Source organism: Bos indicus, chromosome 10 (genome assembly GCF_029378745.1).
Source record: "Bos indicus isolate NIAB-ARS_2022 breed Sahiwal x Tharparkar chromosome 10, NIAB-ARS_B.indTharparkar_mat_pri_1.0, whole genome shotgun sequence".
Classification (NCBI taxonomy): Eukaryota; Metazoa; Chordata; class Mammalia; order Artiodactyla; family Bovidae; genus Bos; species Bos indicus.
Window position 1 is genome coordinate 12,589,104 of NC_091769.1, and position 23,213 is coordinate 12,612,316.

At 36.0% G+C, this 23,213-nt stretch overlaps 1 protein-coding gene across 8 annotated transcripts in view; it reads right to left on the reverse strand.

Annotated features, from left to right (window-relative positions):
• Positions 1–23,213, reverse strand: part of DENND4A (DENN domain containing 4A) — a 122,362-nt gene that overhangs the window by 30,111 nt on the left and 69,038 nt on the right. For 4 of the 8 annotated variants that reach the window (XM_070796911.1, XM_070796909.1, XM_070796914.1 and 1 more), the window contains 10 exons: positions 22,717–22,935; positions 21,735–21,880; positions 9,884–10,017; positions 7,155–7,290; positions 6,600–6,806; positions 6,388–6,516; positions 5,997–6,138; positions 5,481–5,612; positions 3,353–3,469; positions 2,325–2,453 (listed from right to left, as the gene is read on the reverse strand). In XM_070796911.1, the coding sequence (XP_070653012.1) occupies positions 2,325–2,453; positions 3,353–3,469; positions 5,481–5,612; positions 5,997–6,138; positions 6,388–6,516; positions 6,600–6,806; positions 7,155–7,290; positions 9,884–10,017; positions 21,735–21,880; positions 22,717–22,935 (1,491 nt within the window). The remainder of the gene's footprint in view (positions 1–2,324; positions 2,454–3,352; positions 3,470–5,480; positions 5,613–5,996; positions 6,139–6,387; positions 6,517–6,599; positions 6,807–7,154; positions 7,291–9,883; positions 10,018–21,734; positions 21,881–22,716; positions 22,936–23,213) is intronic. The other 4 variants (XM_070796913.1, XM_070796915.1, XM_070796916.1 and 1 more) reach the window with 2 other exon arrangements.

The window sequence follows — 23,213 nt, forward strand, 5'->3', positions numbered from 1 at the left end:
CTAAACTGTACCATTGAGAGGCGGCACAAATATTAAAAAAAAAAAACAAAAAAACCTTAGAGAATTCAGACTTTAAAAAAATAGTCACCCACCAGAAAATTACTAGAACTAATCAATGATTATAGTAAAGTTGCAGGATATAAAATCAACACACAGAAATCCCTTGCAAAAAAAAAAAAAAAAAAAGAAAAGAGAAAAAAAATAAAGAAAAAAAAACTAAAAAAAGAACAAAAGAATAATAAAACGAAAAGAAAAAGAAAAAAAAAAGACAAAAAAAAAAAGAAAAAAAAACATACACAAAGAAATCCCTTGCATTCCTATACACTAATAATGAGAAAACAGAAAGAGAAATTAAGGAAACAATTCCATTCACCATTGCAACAGAAAGAATAAAATACTTAGGAATATATCTACCTAAAGAAACAAAAGACCTATATATAGAAAACTATAAAACACTGGTAAAAGAAATCAAAAAGGACACTAATAGATGGAGAAATATACCATGTTCATGGATGGGAAGAATCAATATAGTGAAAATGAGTATACTACCCAAAGCAATTTATAGATTCAATGCAATCCCTATCAAGCTACCAACGGTATTCTTCACAGAGCTAGAACAAATAATTCCACAATTTGTATGGAAATACAAAAAACCTCGAATAGCCAAAGCTATCTTGAGAAAGAAGAATGGAACTGGAGGAATCAACCTACCTGACTTCAGGCTCTATTACAAAGCCACAGTTATCAAGACAGTATGGTACTGGCACAAAGACAGAAATATTGATCAATGGAACAAAATAGAAAGCCCAGAGATAAATCCACGCACATATGGACACCTTATCTTTGACAAAGGAGGCAAGAATATACAATGGATTAAAGACAATCTCTTTAACAAGTGGTGCTGGGAAAACTGGTCAACTACTTGTAAAAGAATGAAACTAGAACACTTTCTAACACCATACACAAAAATAAACTCAAAATGGATTAAAGATCTCAACGTAAGACCAGAAACTATAAAACTCCTAGAGGAGAACATAGGCAAAACACTCTCCGACATACATCACAGCAGGATCCTCTATGACCCACCTCCCAGAATATTGGAAATAAAAGCAAAAATAAACAAATGGGACCTAATTAAACTTAAAAGCTTCTGAACAACAAAGGAAAACTATTAGCAAGGTGAAAAGACAGCCTTCAGAATGGGAGAAAATAATAGCAAATGAAGCAACTGACAAACAACTAATCTCAAAAATATACAAGCAACTCCTACAGCTCAACTCCAGAAAAATAAATGACCCAATCAAAAAATGGGCCAAAGAACTAAATAGACATTTCTCCAAAGAAGACATACAGATGGCTAACAAACACATGAAAAGATGCTCAACATCACTCATTATCAGAGAAATGCAAATCAAAACCACTATGAGGTACCATTTCACACCAGTCAGAATGGCTGTGATCCAAGTCTATAAGCAATAAATGCTGGAGAGGCTGTGGAGAAAAGGGAACCCTCTTACACTGTTGGTGGGAATGCAAACTAGTACAGCCACTATGGAGAACAGTGTGGAGATTCCTTAAAAAACTGGAAACAGAACTGCCTTATGATCCAGCAATCCCACTGCTGGGCATACACACTGAGGAAACCAGAAGGGAAAGAGACACGTGTACCCCAATGTTCATCGCAGTACTGTTTATAATAGCCAGGACATGGAAGCAACCTAGATGCCCATCAGCAGATGAATGGATAAGAAAGCAGTGGTACATATACACAATGGAGTATTACTCAGCCATTAAAAAGAATACATTTGAATCAGTTCTAATGAGGTGGATGAAACTGGAGCCTATTATACAGAGTGAAGGAAGCCAGAAAGAAAAACACCAATACAGTATACTAACGCATATATATGGAATTTAGAAAGATGGTAACAATAACCCTGTGTACGAGACAGCAAAAGAGACACTGATGTATAGATCAGTCTTATGGACTCTGTGGGAGAGGGAGAAGGTGGGGAGATTTGGGAGAATGGCATTGAAACATGTATAATATCATGTATGAAACGAGTCGCCAGTCCAGGTTCGATGCACGATGCTGGATGCTTGGGGCTGGTGCAGTGGGACGCCCCAGAGGGAGGGTATGGGGAGGGAGGAGGGAGGAGGGTTCAGGATGGGGAACACAGGTATACCTGTGGTGGATTCATTTCGATATTTGGCAAAACTAATACAATATTGTAAAGTTTAAAAATAAAATAGAATTTAAAAAAAAGTCACTAGAAATACAGACACAAGTTATTCTGCACATAACAGGAGGATACTATTCAACTTACCTGTGCTTTCTCCTGATACTTTATCAGCACTGTTACTTGTACCATTGAGGCGAACTATACTGGAAGAACTTTGATAACCGAGCTTAGGAAGACAGTCGGCACTTCCCTTTGCACTCTCGCACTCTGACACTGTAAAGATTAAAATGCAATTTGTTTAGATGTAATCTATACACATCAATCGGAGAAGGCAATGGCACCCCACTCCAGTACTCTTGCTTGGAAAATCCCATGGACGGAGGAGCCTGGTAGGCTGCAATCCATGGGGTCGCTAGGAGTCGGACACGACTGAGCGACTTCACTTTCACTTTTCACTTTCATGCATTGGAGAAGGAAATGGCAACCCACTCCAGTGTTCTTGCCTGGAGAATCCCAGGAACAGGGGAGCCTGGTGGGCTGCCGTCGATGGGGTCGCACAGAGTCGGACACGACTGAAGTGACTTAGCGTAACATAGCATACACATCAATGGAGCCATAAGGAGAAGTGGCTTTTAGTTCTAAATAGTTCCACCCAAAAAAAAGTGATAAGAAAATATTGAAGACCTCTGTATCTATTTGTCAATCAGAAATAAGTGATGTCATTTGAGTCATCAAGGTGTGTATCAAACAGCTAAATACTGGTCATGCATGAGGTCCACACATACAATGCATGCCCTTTCTATTTATTCTTTAGTTACGAAACACTGCTTTTTATGGGGAGACGTAAGTGAGAAAAATATAAATCACAGTCCATTAATAAAAGCATTAAGTAAAAATATTAAGCCCCAGGAAAAAGCCACTGTTTGAAGAAATATGTATTTCTACTATAAGAATAGTATTTGATTGGAGAGTGTTTTGCCACTGAGATCACACACTTCACACATAAGGCATTTACATGCTGGAATATTAGGTGGTGGAGAGGGCTTATAATGTGAGGAAAGAGGAGTTTCCATGGGAGAGTAAAAAACAAAATTAGTACTTTGACACAAAGTGACTTGAATTTTCTATTAATGTAATCTCACAATTTTATACCATATCAACTTAGAACCTACAGGAACTAGAATCACTCCCTTTCTTATCTTTTTCTTCTTGAATGTCCTCAGTGGATGTATCCCCTCTTCTAACTTCATCCTTAGATAACGAATTATATCCAAGGTCAGACTGGCCACCTGGAAAAGGAAAAAACCCTATGTTGTTTATCATAAAATTCTTTAATAAGAGAAACTGGATTAGAAAATACACATTGGTATTTAGGTTTACTCATAGAAAGTTTTCTGGATAACTTCCAATTGAAAGCATTATTTTGTTAGCTCTTCCTCATCTCTATTAATGTAAGAAAGGAATGATCACAAAATGATCACATTTATTTTTGTCTCCACATTGTAGTCAAAAGTAACTATGTGTGTTTACACTACTATCTGGGCTCCAAAAGACACAGATGAACCAAACATTCTTTATTCAAGTCCATGACCTTTCTAGGTGAAGGTCTGAGATCCAACTAAGCAGTGGAGAAGAAAAATCTGTAGAGAACTCTTAATAGAACACCCACACACAGATCACTGAAGCCAAATGTCTAAAAGAGCTTACCAAAAAATGGGCCTGTTTAAACTTGTTGATACATAATTAGTTCTCTGAAAATTCAACTGAATAATTACTGAACTGCACATGAGTGCAAATACATGGGAATGAGGAAAAAATCTAGTGTTACATTTATTAAGCAAATGTTGCAACAATATAAGAAAACTTCTAATACACTTCTATTAAAGAGGCACTCTATAACTTTCAGCAAATTGTTCTCACTAGACTGGCATCAAAACAAGGTTTTGAATCCTAGTTCTTGATCTTAGGAGACATGATTTTAAGTAAACCATTTAACCTTTCTCTTTGACTCTCAAGTTCCCAGAGGTATAATGTAAAAGGCTGTTATATGAGAGGCCACACATAAAATGATTTTATAAACTTGCAAAGAACTGCTTAAAGAAACTGTATTATCATTAGGTGTTTACCTTAATATCTTTTTTATAATTTTGAGTTTGTATTTTTTTCTAATCAAAGTTTCAGCTCTATTTCCAAAGAAACAACAAATTAAAAAATGTAAATATAATCTTGATAAAATCCAAGGTTTCATTAGGTTCTTCACTGCAGATATCCTTTTTAAAGGCCATTAGTTAAAAGACGGAGCTCTTCATTTTTAAGAGCTAATGCCTGAGGATGACTACTACAACTCTGATTAAATTCACAATCGCATGAACAAGAAACAAAGCCAGCCAAGGAAGAACTACGAAAATGACATTTCAATGTACACAGCTTATACTTATTACTCTCAAAAGTACACGTAAAAAGAGATAAACCAAAATAATGTTAAAATTTGCAGAGCCATAAGTCTTCATGTTTTATTATTAATGCTTGGATTTTTAAGTTTAAAGTTTCTGCTCATTAATATGAAGCTCTTACACTATATTCAGAAATCATGTCTAATTTTTTATAATGTACAAATGAAAAGGGCAGAATTATTCAAATAATATATTTTTTATGTGTGTTAGTTTTCATAACACTTACAGGAAGCTTACATACAAATCTTTTAATGAAAGTAATGCTATCTTCAGTGCTGGAATGCTGTAAGTTTTAAATATGTTTAAATTTTTTATTGTGATTTTTAATATAGATTAAAACTCACAAGAAGTTGCAAAAATAATACAGTAGGAAGAGTTCTTCTGTACCCTTTACCCAGCTTCCCCCAATGATAATATCTTGCATGAAACACAGAACACTGTTGAATCCTGGAAACTGAAGCTGATATAGTACTATTAACTCAGATTAGGGATCTAAGTTTCTTTCTTTCAAACCCTAATAACATAAAAAAAAACTCTCATAACATGCTCCTAATACAAAGAACTTATCCTAAGAATAGGATATGATAAAGAGACCTCTGTGCTATTCAGAGTTAATTGGATTATCATGGGCTAAAAACTCAAATAAACTCTCTTAACCTTTCATTTTGACTCAAGCAGAGAATGCATAAAATTGCATAGTTATTAAATATACTGTCAAATGCCTACCATATAAACTTTAAAAAGACAATTAAATATACCATTGAAAATTAAAATCTAAAAAAGACAGGATAGCAAACTTAGTTCTTAAAATGGATTGCAATAAATGTATACATAAGCACACACAAACCTGTACTAGATCTATCATCGGAAGCATACACTTTGATTGAACCTATATTAAACGGCGCCTGCTCCACAGCATGTGTCCCGTGACCACTATCCATGCTGCCATGGCTAACAGCATCCAGGTCACTGCCATCTGCTTAAGAACACAATTCGACAGCATTTTACTACTCAGGGAGATAACCAAAAATACATATTAGTTGTTCAAGCTAACAATCTACTAATGCTGATCATGAAGACTGTCTCATAATTAGCAAAATACAACTACAGCAGAGAAGCCTATCATGAATACTAACGAACACTAAAACAAGACCACCAAAGGTTGATAACAGTTACAAGAAAAAACAGTAAAATTTGGTACTTTTTAAATGGTAAGAATAATATTAGCATTTGCTTAATGACAATAAAAACTAGAAAACATTATTTTGAAACACTGAAATTTCCAAATAGTATACATTATAACTAGTCAATTAATTTTAAAGAAAAAGTACAACATATACATCCCTTAAAAACCTGTAATTACCTGAGAGAGCTGTTTGAGATAAATTCGCATGCTTCTTTAAAGCTCTTTTGAACTGTGCTACTCCTAAAACAACATTTCTCACTTTTGTCCAAAGAAAATATCCACTACGACTCCTTGAAGGCCAAGTACTTTCCAAAACAGCCTATTCAGTCAACAAAATAAAATAATTAGTGAAATAATTTTTATAAATGAACATTCATTAGCTCTAGAGTTAATCTGAAGAATAAACACACTGTACAACCCAAAATAGAACAAAAAATCTTATTTTCAATTTGCAAAGTATATTTTAGATACTCTAAAATAAATACCACAAAACCCCGGCATCATTTATTTCTGCCATTAAACTAAGGTTGTAAAATGACAAAAGTTATATTTAAGTCAAAGTACTTACCTTATTATAATAGCCATAAGTAATAGCATTTGGGTCAATACCAGCTTTCTGCATTTCAAAAAGCACTCGAACTGCAAGCACTGGCTGATCATACTGTCCGCAGAGCTGCATGAGAATGCGGTAGCACACCTGGAACACAGCCGTTTTGAGTGTACAGCAGCAAAATATCTATGTACATAAATCTTGAACAAAATAATAAGGATAATTGTTACCTCATCAGGTGGATCCATCTTCTTTGACTGCATTTTTTTGAGTACATCATATGCTGTTTTCAGAGCCCTGACTTTTGAATGGCATACTTTCACATAAGCTGGGAGACAAATAAACCAGAGTCCATAACAGTGACGCAGTAGACACCTAGACCACATCTGAGGAATGGAAGAATATCTCTTGGCAATTTTATGGGCTGATTTAATTTCCTGGAAAAAAAAATGCAAGGATCTTATTAATAAACTTACATACTTAAAATATCCTTATTTAACTGAAGGCTGAACAAGTGTAACTCACATGCTTTTATAATGTTTCCCTAACATCTGTCTATAATTAATAAATATTCAAGCCTCTGCTTTAATCTGTATTATACAATATGTAAAATAAAGTTCGAGGACAAGAGAACTGGTTAATTTTTTGAAGTCAGATTATTCTACATTTTCTTCACAATGCTTCAGGGAGCATAATGTGGGGTAGTACTATACGGGAGGAAGAGTGTCATATTCATTTTTGTTCTACTGCGTGATTACGTGAAGAATACAAGATCATCAAAGCACCTGTTTCGTTCTTCTGAACATGGGAGAAGGGCTACTAGGACTACTTGATTTTGAAGGCAGTTTGCTCTTTCGTGTTTGCAGAAATCCTTCAGGTCTCTCAAATAAATTGTTCCTAAGAACTGGAAATCCATTATAGCTGTTTTTGAAAAGAAAAGAAAAACTCAAGCACATATAGATGATCATACTGGTTACAAGCTAAACAAATTATGACCAATAACTTCTTAACTCATTTTAACTTATTTTAACAGTCTTCCTCCATAAGGGTTTGATATATAATCAACAAATATTCATACTAGTGATGCTTTTCTTACTATAATAGCTAAAAATGTAATAGCCAAATACATATTCAAGGATATATTTTGGAGAGAAAAAAGTGAAACACATTTAAATTTTGCTAAACTTGACATCAAACTCCAAAGTAACTCAAACAAATTTTACGAGTATTCATGCAGATAAACAGCAAACATATGAGATAATATGAGAATGGGTAAAAGGCCCACCAAATCGATACTTTTTCAGACAGGAGAGTTATTAATATCATTGCTTGGATTAACATATTACTATAGAACTTTCCTCTTAAAAAACGCAAATAATATAAGTCAACCAGGACAAGCTCTCACATTATTATGAAAGGATTTATCAGGTTAGCGAAGTAGATTCAGGGCCTCATTTATGAGAAAGAAAATTGAAGAAGTTGGAGAATAGGAAGAAAAGATTAGACTGGGTGACTGTGAGGAGGTGGACCTAATCTGGGTGCTGGCGTAGTGTGTTTGGGCATTTAAAAGGGAGCAGCAGGGACCTCCCTGGTGGTCCAGTGACTGGGACTCCACGTTCTCAATACAGTGGGCCCAGGTTTGATCCTGGATTGGAGAACAAGATCCCACATGCTAAAACTACAGATACTACGTGCTACAGCTGGGGCCCCGCACAAACAAACAAATACTAACAAATGGAAAAAAAGGTAGCAGCAGCTGGGTAAAAGCAATGCTAAGAACAACAGAAGAAGCCTCTGAGGAGCAAACCTATCCTACTTTAGATTATTCTTAAAGGCATATAAAGAGTTTTAATTACCTAAGAAAAAAACTAACTATAATAAAAGATAAACTGTATCTATTATATGTTATTATAGGCAAACCCAACAGAACAAGAAGCTATTAGTAATGACTGAATATTAAGTAGGAATAAAATAGCAAATTTCAGTAAAATCATGTCCCTTAAAAAAGTTCACTGTATGTAGATGGTGTGATAATAAGACACACAGTACATCTTATGGAAACTTACTGTCTTATCATTTTAGACAGACTATGTAAGGATATATAAGAATTACTACCTCTTACTAACAAGATCCACTGTGCCCATTAAAGACATTTAAGTTTATTTCCAATGATGGGTATGATTACACCAAAATCATATCAGTAGTCTCAAGGAAAAAAAATGACAGGCTCTTTTAAAAAATGAGAACTTTTAAAAATAAGTAGTATTCCTTTTAAAGGACTAAACCTAAAGGCAAATTTTAAATTAAATAATTAAAACCAAACTACAAAAATAAAAAGAAAAACAAAACTATATTAATGAAATATACCAAAAGATGTCTCTTAGACGTATAACGTACAAAACAGAAAAAAGAAATGAGATCTCATTTAGAAAGAAAAAGAAACTATCAGAAATATTTTAAATGTCTTTGAGAAAAGGCAGACTTTTAAAAAATTATATGAGCAACATCAGCAATAGATAAAAATGAAGGGTAGGAATCAGGTAGCTTATGAATTCATCAATATTCAAAACATCAGTTACACCACTTGTAAAAGGAAGAATTTAATCCCAGTGATAAATGAGGATGTCCTGAAAAATTTCTTTTCAATGAAAACACACTATGATTTAATTATAGGTATAAAATGGTTTTAGAATCTTTAAAATAAGAAATTATTATGGAAAACTTTAAAAATCATTTAAAATCTGGATGGAATTGCCATTTTAATGGTATATTAGATATGTTATATATATAACATATATATATAAATGTTATGTATATATCTGTGTGTGTGTATATATATAAAATACATATCTAGATAGACTATGATAAATCCACCTCTATTATAACCCTATCACTGTGCTCAGAGCTTTTCTCTTTCCCACTAGATGATCATTCAAGTCTATATACCAAGCACTTAGCAGTGTCTGAACAAACTTCTTAAATTAACGACAACTAATTCCAACAGTTTTGAATTTCCTTGACTTTAAAACTCATGGAAAAATTAAAAGCCTAAAAAAATTAAATCATAAAACTCAAAGTCACAAATATCAACTCTAAATTAGATCAATATTTTTTTTTTAATTGAAGTATAGCTGATAATCCTTTTGTAAACCAAGGTTACATTAATCGGTATGTGTTGGGGAGGGGATGAAAGTGAGTAAACCAATCTTAGAGACAAAAATCAAAATTCTATAATAAATGTGCTACATTTTGGAGGGTCCTAACTTAAAATTTATGAGGACATGTACTTATGGAGATATAGAGAGTTCCTAAGTTTATATCATGCAAAATTATATATTTTTTCTTTTTATACCTCAAAACTTAGTAATGGATGTGGGATAAGCTTGCTTACCACCTAAAAATTAGGGATCTGTAAAGTTTGGATTTTTGAAAATACCACAGTCCTTAGAAAGCTACGTCACAGATGATGGATTGCTTCTCTCTTTCAATCTCAAACATTCTGCCTCTTGAATACCTGTACTGTAAAGGGGGTTCTTCACCATTGGGTAGATGGGGGATCTCAGGAGGTGTTACAAAAACAGTATGTTCACTTTTGAAAGATTCATCCAATTCTATAAGTCGCACTTCACCACTCTTGTCCATATCCACCTGAAGGAGTTAAAAATATATATATTAAAAAGATACATTGACTAGACAAGTGTTCATCTATAAGGGAATGGTTAAATAAACCATTTACACAACTAGATACTAAGAAGCTATTTAAAAAAAGAATGAGCAAGTTCTCTGTGTATTACTATAGAAAGTTCTCTGAGATAATTAAGTGACAATAACAACATATTTAGTTTTCGCTTGTACTCACATAAAGAAATACTCAAAAATACTTTTTTAAGAAAGTAATTATCTACATGGCTAAGAGGAAATGAAGGGAATGTACTAGAATGGAATAGGACCCAGATTTCCCAATATATTACCTTTTAATGTTGTTTTGCATTTTGAATAGCGAAAATTTACTCAAGAAATACAACCTTAAAATGTTATTAACAAATAATAATATTTAAATGTGCATGCATGCATGCATGTGTGTGTATGTTGAGAATACTGGGTCTGTCTTTGATTTTGACTAAGTAAAATAAACTTCCCTATGTTCTTCCAGTATATGTAGAAGCACATTTGTGTTAAGTTCTAGTCACATCAATATTTAAAGCATTTTAGTTGTCTGTTACCTCAAGATACTTTATGGTATGGTAATATTTATAAAAATAAAAACTTCATAGAGTCTAAACTTCCCAAAAGGAACTCATAAACTAAACAGCACAACATTCACATTAATTTAAACCAGATGTCATACATATGACAAAATAGAATGCACAGAATTTTATCAGGTTAGACAGAATTAATGTCACATAACAGGAATAAATGGAGAGTAAGTCTTATTAACAAGTTAAATCTTAAAGTAAGGATTTACAGAAGAGTAGACCAGAACAGGACAGAAACAGCTTTTACCATTTTCCTAACCTTTAAAAAGAGGTGATACATTCAGAGTCGTCTTATATAAATTGTTGATTATAATTTCACAGCATTACCTGCTGTAATCTTTGGTATTAAAGAATGTTTTTAATGGTATATCCATATAGTGAACTAGACAATAATTAAGGCATGTTTCAGAATTAATGACAGGAGAAAATGTTCACAAAATTAAAAAAACTACTAAATAATATATATGTGTATCTATATATACATACCACACACACAGGGAGTATGATTCTAACTTTTTTAAGACTGTGCCTATATCTGTTATACAGATATATTTCTGTGTGTGCACACTTTCCCACACACACACAGATGCACACACACAGTTATCAAAATGGTACCTCTGGGTGGTGTTATTACTGGCAATAATTTTCTTCTTTATATTGTTATTTGTCTTCCAATTAAAATAATGAATATGTATTACTTTTACTTGCTTTATAAAAATTACAAAAGCAACAAATGTTCAGAATAAAAATGTAAACAAGGAAGACTACACTACTTTTAGGATAAGCACTTATTTCAATTCTGTCCAAGGGTTTAAAAATTAATCAGTATATTATAAAAGAAGGTACCTTTGTTTTTAGCCTTTCAAAACTTTTATACAGTGAAACAAGCAATGATATAATAAATATAGTAAATTGGGTAATCACAAACTCAGCTAGCACTCAAAATTGATACAATCTTTTTTAGAAAGCAAGCTATGTTTAAACACATCCACCATATCCTTTTTTCCCCTTGGGCTGTGCTGCATTGTGCCATGGATCAAACCTGTATCCTCTGCAGTAGGAGTATGGACCCTTAACCACTGGACTGCCAGGGAATTCCTTTCCTCCCTATTCTAAGGAAAAAACCTAATAGAAAAAATTATCAGTATGAAATTTTTTTTTTTTTTTGCAGGACTGCAATAAGCTTCCCTGGTAGCTCAGATGGTAAGTAATCCACCTGCAATGCAGGAGACGTGGGTTTGATCCCTGGGTCAGAGATCCCCTGGAAAGGGAATGGCAACCCACTCCAGTATTCTTGCCATGGAGAATTCCATGGACAGACCATGAGGTTGCAAAGAGTGGGATACAACTGAGCAACTAACACTTTCAGTTCTTGGGCTTCCCAGGTGATGCTAGTGGTAAAGAACCTGCCTGCCAATGCAGGAGACGTAAGAGACGTGGGTTTGGTCCCTGGGTTGGGAAGATCCCTGGGAGGAGGAAATGACAACCCACTCCAGTATTCTTGCCTGGAGAATCCCACGGACAAAGGAGCCTGGAAGGCTATATATAGTCCATGGGGTTGCAAAGAGACACGACTGAGCACACATACATACACATACAATAACAACAAACTGGAAGTCACCTACATGACAAAAATAAGTAAATAAATAAAGTATGATACATAGATGATATATACAGTCACTAAAAATGAAAGAGTATGGAGAAGGAAATGGCAACCCACTCCAATAGTTTTGCCTGGGAAATCCCATGGACAGAGGAGCCTGGCGGGCTACTGTCCATGGGGTCACAAAGAGTCAGACACGACCGAGGGAAGGAAATAGTCCCAAGAAAGCTGAGGTGCTTGCCAGAGGCCCCAGAGCTTTTGATGGCAAAACCAGAACTGTGGCTGAGGACTCCCAGTTCCCAGGCTTCTTTGTTTTTAAATTTTTTTTTTTTTTCTTCCAATTTTATTTTATTTTTAAACTTTACATAATTGTATTAGTTTTGCCAAATATCAAAATGAATCCTCCACAGGTATACATGCGCTCCCCATCCCGAACCCTCCTCCCTCCTCCCTCCCCATACCATCCCTCTGGGCCGTCCCAGTGCACCAGCCCCAAGCATCCAGCATCATGCATCGAACCTGGACTGGCAACTCGTTTCCTAAATGATATTTTATATGTTTCATTGCCATTCTCCCAAATCTTCCCACCCTCTCCCTCTCCCACAGAGTCCATAAGACTGTTCTTGATCCTGGCCTCTCTCACCAGATACGAGTGTGGAACACTAGAATCGAAAATATGCCTGAGGGCTTCCCTGGTGGCTCAGTGGTAAAGAGTTCCCTCCCTGGTTTGGGAAGATCCCACACGCCTAGGAGCAGCTAAGCCCGTATGCCACAACTACTGAGCCTGTGCTCTAGGGTCCAGGAGCCGCAACTCCTGAACCCGCACACCTTAGAGTCTGTGCTCCGCAACAAGGGGAGCCACCACCACGAGAAGCCCATGCATCACAAGTGGAGAGTAGACTGCTCGCTGCAACTAGAGAAAAGCCCATGTAGCAACGAAGACCCTGCACAGCCTTAAATTAAAAAAAAAAATCATTAAAAGAAAAAAAAATGAAAAGAGTAAAGGTTATGCAGGCCTCTGGTTGGACAAGACAAATTAAACACAACTATTTACCTTCAATCCTTCCTGAAATCTCACCAAAACAAGAGTAAGGAGATTAAAAAACAATGAAGGCAAAATGAACTGGAGAGAAGTCAACAGCAGAGCTGAGTTCAAAACATTTTAGAAGCTGCATAGTAGCTTGATGAGACCTATGAAAGCTGAAAACCACATGTCTGGCACTGGGGAGCGGGTAGAGAAGAAAAACCAAAAAGTCAGCCATTTGGCTCTACAGAGCACCAGAAAAGTCAGGGATGAAGAGCATGATGCCCCTGAAGACAGGACGGCAAGTGGGGTTGAATCAGGAGAATTAGTTAAATGCCTGCATTTGAGAACTCCTAGACCCTTGCCCAGTTGGACACGACCGAGCGACTTCACTTTCACTTTTCACTTTCACGCACTGGAGAAGGAAATGGCAACTCACTCCAGTGTTCTTGCCTGGAGAATCCCAGGGACGGGGGAGCCTGGTGGGCTGCCGTCTATGGGGTCACACAGAGTCGGACACGACTAAAGTGACTTAGCAGCAGCAGTAGCAGCAGACCCTTGCCCAAGCCAGCACAGTTAGGCCATGACCTCTCCCCAGCAGCAGAAAACTGGGTTGGGTCTTTCTGAGTGAATCAGAGAAGCCTTACATTTGAGGATGCCAGGCAGAGCTGGGGAAGATGAAGGAGATTAATACCATAAAACAGGCGAAATGAGTAAAAGCTTACATGTTACAACAAGTGGAAAATCTTAGCTACCTTCCCCACTCAGCTCTGAGAATACCTGCTTACGCATTCTAGGCTAAAGACTGGAGATATCTCTTGGGGAAACTATGTAGCCTAAAAGAATTACAGACACTGATCAAATAGGGACTCTAATGAAATAGCTGAGTTCCTTTATGATCATCAATCTCATACCTAAGGAAGCTCCAAGTCTCATCTTCTAAAAAGAGCTCCACTGAGTTCTCTGTGCCTCATACTTGGTAACAAATACCAACTAAAGATCACACACACAAAAAGCCAAAAACTTGAAAAAGAATAAAATAAATATTAAAAGGTTCTCAGAAGGAGAGACAATGAAAGGGGAAAAAACCCTTCAAAATAACTAAAATGAATAAGCCTACATCCACGAAACAAGAAGATGCTATAACACATACCCACATAAGAAGGGAGCATTCAGAGAATGAGAAGGAGCTTATGGCAATTATAAATATGATAACAGAGGTTAAAAGTATACTATAAAGGCTGAAAGATAAAATTGAAGACATCTGGAAAGTGGAGATATGACAAAGAGATAGAAAATAAGATGAAAACAACCACCAAAAAAGAAAGAAAAAAGAAAATTAAGAAGATCAGGCCAGGAGGGCCAATACACAAACAATACATATTTCAGAAAAAGAGAACAGAGAAATTGGAGGAAAGTAAATCTAAAAAAGGAAAAAAAAAAACACACAGCAATTTCCTGGTGGTTCAGTGGTTAAGAACCTGCTCTGCAGTGCACAGGACATGGGTTCGATCCCTGCTGGGGAACTAAGATCCCACACGCCTCAGGGCAACTAAGCCTGTACACCACAACTAGAGTGTCCATGTGCCACGACAAAAGATGTGGCATGAGGTGAAGAAGATCCCGCGTGCAGCAACCAAGACCTGATGCGATCAAGAAAATAAATAAATCTTTAAAAAATTATAAAAAATAAAAATATGAAAGAAAATACCCCAGAATTTGAAGGCCATAAGTTATAGATTAAAAGGGCCTATATATGTCCAACTCAGAGACGAAAATGAAGGCTGACACCAAGCATATCCTTGTGATTTCAGATCAGGGATCTTAAATGGTTCCAGAAAGAAAAAGAGATCAGGCACAAAAGATCAGAAATAAAGACAGTACTAGACTAGGTGTTATTCTCAACAATAACATCTGAGGCCAGAAGACAATGTAGTAATGACTTCAGATTTTACATCCGACCAGACTAGCAATCAAGTATTAAGGGAGAATAATGAAATTTGCAGGCAGGCAGGGCATCAAAACATGTAACTCCCATCGAGTCTTTCTCACTAAACCACTGAAATCTGTGATTCACCATAACAAGGAAATAAACCAAGAGGGAAGTTACTGAAGCCAGAAAGCTGGGGATCCAACTCTGAAGAGAGGTCAGTACAATTCCCAAGATGATGGTGAAGGAAAATCCTAGGATGACAGTCTAGAAAGCAGTTCAGACTGAAACACAAAGATGGAAAGCTCCAGCAAGAATTAAAAAAAAAAACAAACTGATAGACTATATGACATGTTAGAAAAACTGAGATTTTCGATTTTTTACCTTCATAGAAGAGCTTAGAGATGAATTAATAGTACACACAAAATTAGAAATATAGCAATTATTAACATTAGGGAAAACAAAGTCCATACGTAAAAGAAAATTTAATTACAGTATATACATATGACCTATCTGTGACTGCATACAAAGTGAAATTTTCAGACAGGTATATTGATAAAATATCAATTAAAATATCAACATTGCAAACCATTTGACCAACTATGGGAGAATTTTGGTGATGGTAGTAGATACAACCTTAATGGAGAATATATAAAACAATAGGCAGCAATAACAAGACATTATTTGGAAATCTTAAAGTAAATGACTGATGAAATAGCTAAAAGAGAAAGTGGTTGCCTCTGAGAATAGAAACTAGGGGTGGGAAAAAAATGGGACCTAAGCCTTGTAAAATCATTTGACTTTTTACACTATGCTGTTTTAATGTGGCAAACAATAAAAAATTACTTTTTAGAGATTTGGCAGCAATATAAAAAGGTTTATAAGATCTGGTTATGTAAAAAATTAGGAAGTAATCACAATTATGTTAAAAAAAAAACATTGAAAGTAAATGTAAAATGGATATTAGGGCACTGAGCTTATAGAATTTTTCCACCCTTTTATTTTCCACATTTCTGTTACTTCATAAAACAACATTAGGAACATGTCAATAATAACTGGAAATCACTGGTGTCCCTAGAAGGATATAATGTTCACCAGTTTAGATCAGTTCAGTTGCTCAATTGAGTCCAACTCTTTACAACCCCATGGACTGCAGCATGCCAGGCCTCCCTGTCCATCACCAACTCCTGATGCGTGCTCAAACTCATGTCTATCGAGTAGGTGATGCCATCCAACCATCTCATCCTCTGTCATCCCCTTCTCCTCCTGCCTTCAATCTTTCCAGCATCAGGGTCTTTTCCAATGATCAGTTCTTCGCATCAGATGGCCAAAGTATTGGAGTTTCAGGTTAAGCATCACTACTTCCAATGAATATTCAGGACTGATTTTCTTTAGGATGGACTGGCTGGATCTTCTAGGAGTCCAAGGGACTCTCAAGAGTCTTCTCCAACACCACAGTTCAAGAGCATCAATTCTTTGGCGCTCAGCTTTCTTTATAGTCCAACTCTCATATCTATACATGACTACTGGAAAAAATCATAGCTTTAATAGATGGACCTTTGTTGGCAGAGTAATGTCTCTGCTTTTCAACATGCTGTCTATGTTGGTCCTAGTTTTTGTTCCAAGGAGCAAGCATCTTTTAATTCCATGGCTGCAGTCACCACCTGCAGTGATTTTGGAGCCCCCCAGAATAAAATCTCTCACTGTTTCCATTGTTTCTCCATCTATTTGCCATGAAGTGATGGGACTGGATGATATGGTCTTAGTTTTCTGAATGTTGAGTTTTAAGCCAACTTTTTTACTCTCCTCTTTTACTTTCATCAAGAGGCTCTTGAGTTTTCTTCGCTTTCTGCCATAAGGGTGGTGTCATCTGTGTATCTGAGGTTATTGATATTTCTTCTGGCAATCTTGATTCCAGCTTGTGCTTCATCCAGCCCAGCATTTCACATGATGTACTCTGCATGTAAGTTAAATAAACAGGGTGACAATATACAGCCTTGACGTACTCTTCTCCAGATTTGGAGCAAGTCTGTTGTTCCATGTCCAGTTCTAACTGTGGCTTCTTGACCTGCATACAGATTTCTCAGGAGGCAGGTCAGGTGGTCTGGCATTCCCATCTCTTGAAGAATTTTCCACAGTCTGTTGTGATCCACACAGTCAAAGGTTTCAGCGTAGTCAACAAAGCAGATGTTTTTCTGGAACTCTCTTGCTTTTTTGATGATCCAACAGACGTTGGCAATTTGATCTCTGGTTCCTCTGCCTTTTCTAAAACCAGCTTGAACATCTGGAAGTTCGTGGTTCACATACTGTTGAAGCCTGGCTTGGAGAATTTTGAGCATTACTCTGCTAGTGTGTGAGATGAGTGCAACTGTGTGGTAGTTTGAACATTCTTTGGCATTGCCTTTCTTTGGGATTGGAGTGAAAACTGACCTTTTCTAGTCCTGTCCACGGGCAACCCCAGAGCATCCATGGGCAACCCCAGAATGAAGATGGAAGCTCTATATGATACGCAAACATTTTTATGTAGATGAAAAGAGGTTAATGTAATTATAACAGTAACAGTGATAATGAAGTAGAAGAGATGAACCACAATAAAAAGGTTACAACCAATACCAAAGGACACTGGAAAGGAAGCTGGAAACCAACCACTCCGGTCTTCATAATGGAATATTATAAGAGAACTGTCTGTCTGTGAGCATTAGGTGTTTTAAAATTTTTATTTAATTTATTTATCAGCTTCTCCCTGTCAGACCTGTCCCTTTGTTTGCATAGGAAAAAACCTATGGACATGGACAACTGCTCTAAGTATTGTAAAGTCTACTAAAATATTAAAATTGTGCTCTGTAAATTCAGTACCTTGGGATAACTTCCCTTAGCTTGTCTCCTAATAAAATCCCATTTCAACATTACAAAAACTACCATGTAATAAATGCTTCATTTATCAGTTGGGCATTTCTGTCTTTTGGAAAACATAGTGACATCTGTCTCTATTGGGAGAAAAAAGAAATCCAACACCCACGGCAGGATAAAATTAAAATAATTTTCATATTCTCTTCGTATTTTTTCACAAGACATTAATATGCTCAGAAAACACTGCAGAGGGATGCTTGGGAGACCAAGAAAAACCTTACCAGACTATTTGTTACACAAACTGCTTTCAGTTAAGCTCCATCCTATAGGAACAGATTGTAAGGATTTAAATACAATCATATGAAGAAAAAGAACACATGGCTTTCAAATTAGTCATAAATGAAACACAAATAATTCTCATATATTGTTTTTCTTAGTCCTAGTCAGCTTTACCCACTCAAGGTTTTTTAAAGTTGATCAAATGTTTTCTGTTTGGATAGGCTAAGATCAAAAGAGCAATATGTCTAATTTTTGTTCAATGTTAGTCATTGACTGGCTGAAGGATTGGCTGAAGCACTTAATGAATATCTGATATTATTTAGTTTTCATAGCCAGACTGCCAGAGGGGATCTGTTCACTTAAAAAAAATTAAGCTCAGAGTCACTTAGCTAAGGAATAATCCCATATGAATGTCTATTTTAAAAGTATTATTGATATTCAAAAACCATTAAAAGCAATCACTGACTTTCTATGCTTAATGCACTGAAACTATGCCATTAAAATATGAAAAACAGTAACAGCACTGTACAATTATTTACTATTTCAGAGAGTTCTGCTTAATACTAGGAATGCAATTAACCTCTATTAAGATATATTTTATGATATCACAAATAAAATCACTTTTAACTAAGAAAAAGATCCACTTTGAATTTTTGACATTTTATTATTTTCTCTAATAAGAGTTCCTTGAATTATAATAAAGCAAATACAAGTAACTATGTTTTAGTGAGTAAATTTCCCAGTTTTGACTTTCTTAGTAATCATCAAAATTCTTAAGTACCATATGAATCCACTATATGTAAGTGATATTTTGTTGGATCCAGACTTTGAATAGGTAAAGAGCATTTTAGGGAAACAATCTGCCTAGACACAATAATTATACACTTAATTGGGTTGTTCCTTTTTTGAGACTTCTCAGAATTTATATTCTTTAAGTCAATCATGCTTCACACGAACTTTTATCAACTAAATAGTAAGTAACCTATTTTCAGAAAATCCTATGGCAAAACCAATACAATAATGTAAAGTAATTAGCCTCTAATTAAAGTAAATACATTTAAGTTAAAAAAAAAAAAGAAAATCCTAGACAATACAGAAACTTTCAGTAATAAAATATCCTTCTTCAAACATGATACCCTAAGTATCTAGCAAAATTATAAATCCTGTATGTCTTACAATATTGTAAGAATTTTTTAAAACCATGTGATACCATTATATGAGTTTTTAGCCGAAATACAAACTTGTGAAAGCAAGATACACAAAATGAGCAAGAAGTCAAAGGGAACAATACAAGATTTTCTTTTCTGCACTGCTAATTGGATCCTTCCAACTAATTCAGTGTTCCTATGTAGATTCATAAATTTATTGGCTAAAGCAGGCTATTAGCAAACGCTGTCACTAATTTGGTCCCTTATGATTCAGTTGACTTGGCACAAGGAACAATTGTTACCCAATTATTAATATATGCCATTGTTCCCAAGGGAAGCTCAGCACCATAGAGGAAGCCAAGCACTACAGAGGAAAAACATTCAAAGAGCATGTTAGTCAGAAACATTTTTATTTAAAAAACGAACAGAATTATTCCTATAAAAAAGGATTTAGAGAAATTCTTTAAAGCATACTTTTATTCATTGTACACCTTTTCTATTTATTTATTCTTTCTACTAATATTTAACTTTAAAAGCACCAAAAAAGGGCAAACTTAAAAATTTAATTAAAATATTGAAAAGCACATTCTTAGTATAATGCTACAATGAAGACAAAACTATCAAGGAGCTATAATGTTACGTCTCCAAATAAACAGGACTTCAAGGCAGAACTCAGCTTACAAAAAAGCAGGGTTCTAAAAGTCTGTCTTATTTATACAGGTTATTCAAACTACAAAAAATGAATTTCCCAAAAAAACAATATCCTTTTTGGGGTGATAGAAATGTTCTATGTTTTGGGGTCATGGTTACATGGAAATCTATATTTGCCAAAACTTATCAACCTGTACACTTCAAAAGTGCATTTATCATTTATATATTTATTACAATAAATCTAGACTCTAAAAATTTGTTCTAAATGGTGGTTAGAATACCAATCCACCAAAAAGAAACTTAATACATATTTCTGGCACAACACTCTAGCCATGCACCATCTGAACTACAGACAGTCACCACGTATATCAGTGTTTCTATGAGAAAATGAATTTTGAGTTCTAAGAAAATATTGGCATATATCCACCTTTTCCCTATTCTAAAGGATTTCAGGGTTTTGCTGATAGCTCAGCAGGTAAAGAATCCACCTGCAATGCAGGGAGATGCGGGTTTGATCCCTGGGTTGGGAAGATCCCCTGGAGGAGGAAATGGCATCCTGCTCCAGTATTCTTACCTGAAAAATCCCATGGACAGAGGAGCCTGGTGGGCTACAGTCCATAGTGTCTCAAGAGTCGCACATGACTGAGCAACTAAGCAAGCAAAGCAAAGCATTTCAAGGACTAGGGTGGTTATTTCTGGGCTTCTTAAGTTTGTCAACTCTCTATCAGCACCAGAAACAGTATTTTTCCACATCAATTATGCCTCACATGTTCTAATTTCCAGATCAAACTCTGATACCTCATTTGCTGGCACCACCCAATGGGAACACTCAGACTCTGCCTTGCTTAGACCCTGACACTCTCTGCTGTCCTCATGTCTACATGAACCTAACCTGTTTAGGTTCTGACCCCTTGGAACAGTCTGTCCTCCAGCATGGACACTCTCTTCATCCTGCTCGTCCTCTGACTCCCCCATGCTACCCTTGCATGGATGAATGCTCTCCTCACCGTCTTGGGCTCCAACACTCCATGCTCAGCTGCTCCTCCTTCACCCACTCAGATTCTGGCACCCCTCTCTGGGGCACTGTTCCCCAAGCTCCTCTCTATCCAGCACGAATACTCACTTTGCTCTACCTCACTAATGACAGTGGACTACAGGGGAAGGGAAGGCTTCACAGATGAATGTAATAGAATTCATTCACTTAATTTATGCTACAAATGCACTCCCAAATTGTAGAAATGTTCAGGTGAAATGTTATGTTCTACTCCTACTCTCAGTGTGTGACAATCCACTTCAGACCAAAAGGAGAGGTGAAAATTAAGGATGCTCAAGTTAGAGGTCCACAGACTTGGATAAAATCTCCTTAGTCTATACATGGACAGGAAGGGTTACAGACATGGTTGCTAAAATAAAACTCACAATTTAGTAAAATCCTGCAAAGTTATAAGTTCCATAACATCTAGGAGGCCACCAAAACCTTCATAATAAAGGGTCAGTGATTAAATGGAATTAATTAAAATTTTGTTAAAAGCTGGTTAAGTTATAAATAGAAACTGTAACTCAAAACATTTATAATAGTCACACAAAATAAGTTAGGGCACTGTAGACATACTATATGACTTACTTTATCTACACAATCATCAAAAAACGCCAGACTTGCATCTTTATCACTGACGAAAGAACATTCCTCAATGAAGCGAATAAACATTTGTGTTTTGGTCATCATGTTATAGAATTTCTGATGTGACCGGTCCCGACTTCTTAAGAAAGCTGTTCAACATAAATTTGCAATGTTAGTATATATAATACATTCATAGGTTCAGAGAACTTTTGAGCTAGCAGGAACTAGATCAAACATGTCATCTATACCCTCCACACTCTACTGTTTTGCAGAAAAAGAAACAGACTCCTGAACGAGACATGACCTGACAAAGATAGCAATAGGAAAGGAACCTGAACCTATTGCTTTGAAAGGAATCTTTTAAATCCTCCAATCCAGGGGCTCCTATGCTTGCCCGACACTGCTTGGCTGCCCTGAAAGCTGAAAGCATCAGTATCTTAACACACTGTGACACAACAGAGTACAGTGGTACTTGTCAAACAGTCTCTTCTGTGTATTTTGCTACTGGGATTGTATTTAATGTGCCTGAGAAATAACTAATTCTATGGAAATGGATTACCAACTGAGTTGACAGACACATACTGCTGAAATAGACAAGTACATATTAATAAATATGAGCTGCTGCTGCTACTGCTGCTAAGTCGCTTCAGTCGTGTCCGACTCTGTGCGACCCCATAGACGGCAGCCCACCAGGCTCCCCTGTCCCTGGGATTCTCCAGGCAAGAACACTGTGGAGTGGGTTGCCATTTCCTTCTCCAATGCATGAAAGTAAAAAGTGAAAGTGAAGTCGCTCAGTCATGTCTGACTCTTCGTGACCCCATGGACTGCAGCCTACCAGGCTCCTCCGTCCATGGGATTTTCCAGGCAAGAGTACTGGAGTGGGGTGCCATTGCCTTCTCCGAAATATGAGTTACTAACCCAGAAAGCAATCATCACAAAGTTAAGCTCAATAACATGAAAGCTGTAGTACTATATAATCACTTACCTTGTAGAGCAAAAAGAGAAGTTGCATCTGTGGCTGTCTCAGATGGGGCTTGAGTTATTGGTCTTAAGTATGATCTATAACCTTTTAAAATAGAGGCCATGAAACACAAAAATGCCTCTTGGATTTCCAAGTCTATCATGTGCAACCTCTTTCCAGAATTAAAGTCATAATCATTCATTGCTAAGTCCATAAGTCCATCATCTCTTGGTCTCTGCTGTACTGTGAAGAAATACAGTGTTAATGTTTTCTCCAGAACTGTCAAAACTAAGGTTCATAATGGTATCAATTATAAATCTGTTGCATATGTGATTCAAGTCATTATGCTATACACCTTACACAGTCCTGTATCTCAATTATATCTCAATAAATTTGAAAGAAAAATAATAAATGTGTTGAGTTTTCAAAAGAGCTCAAGCTACTTCAACCATTGTTTACATAACTCCTTAACATACACTAAAACTTGGAATTGGTCTAAGGACGGTAGCAATGCTCAATGT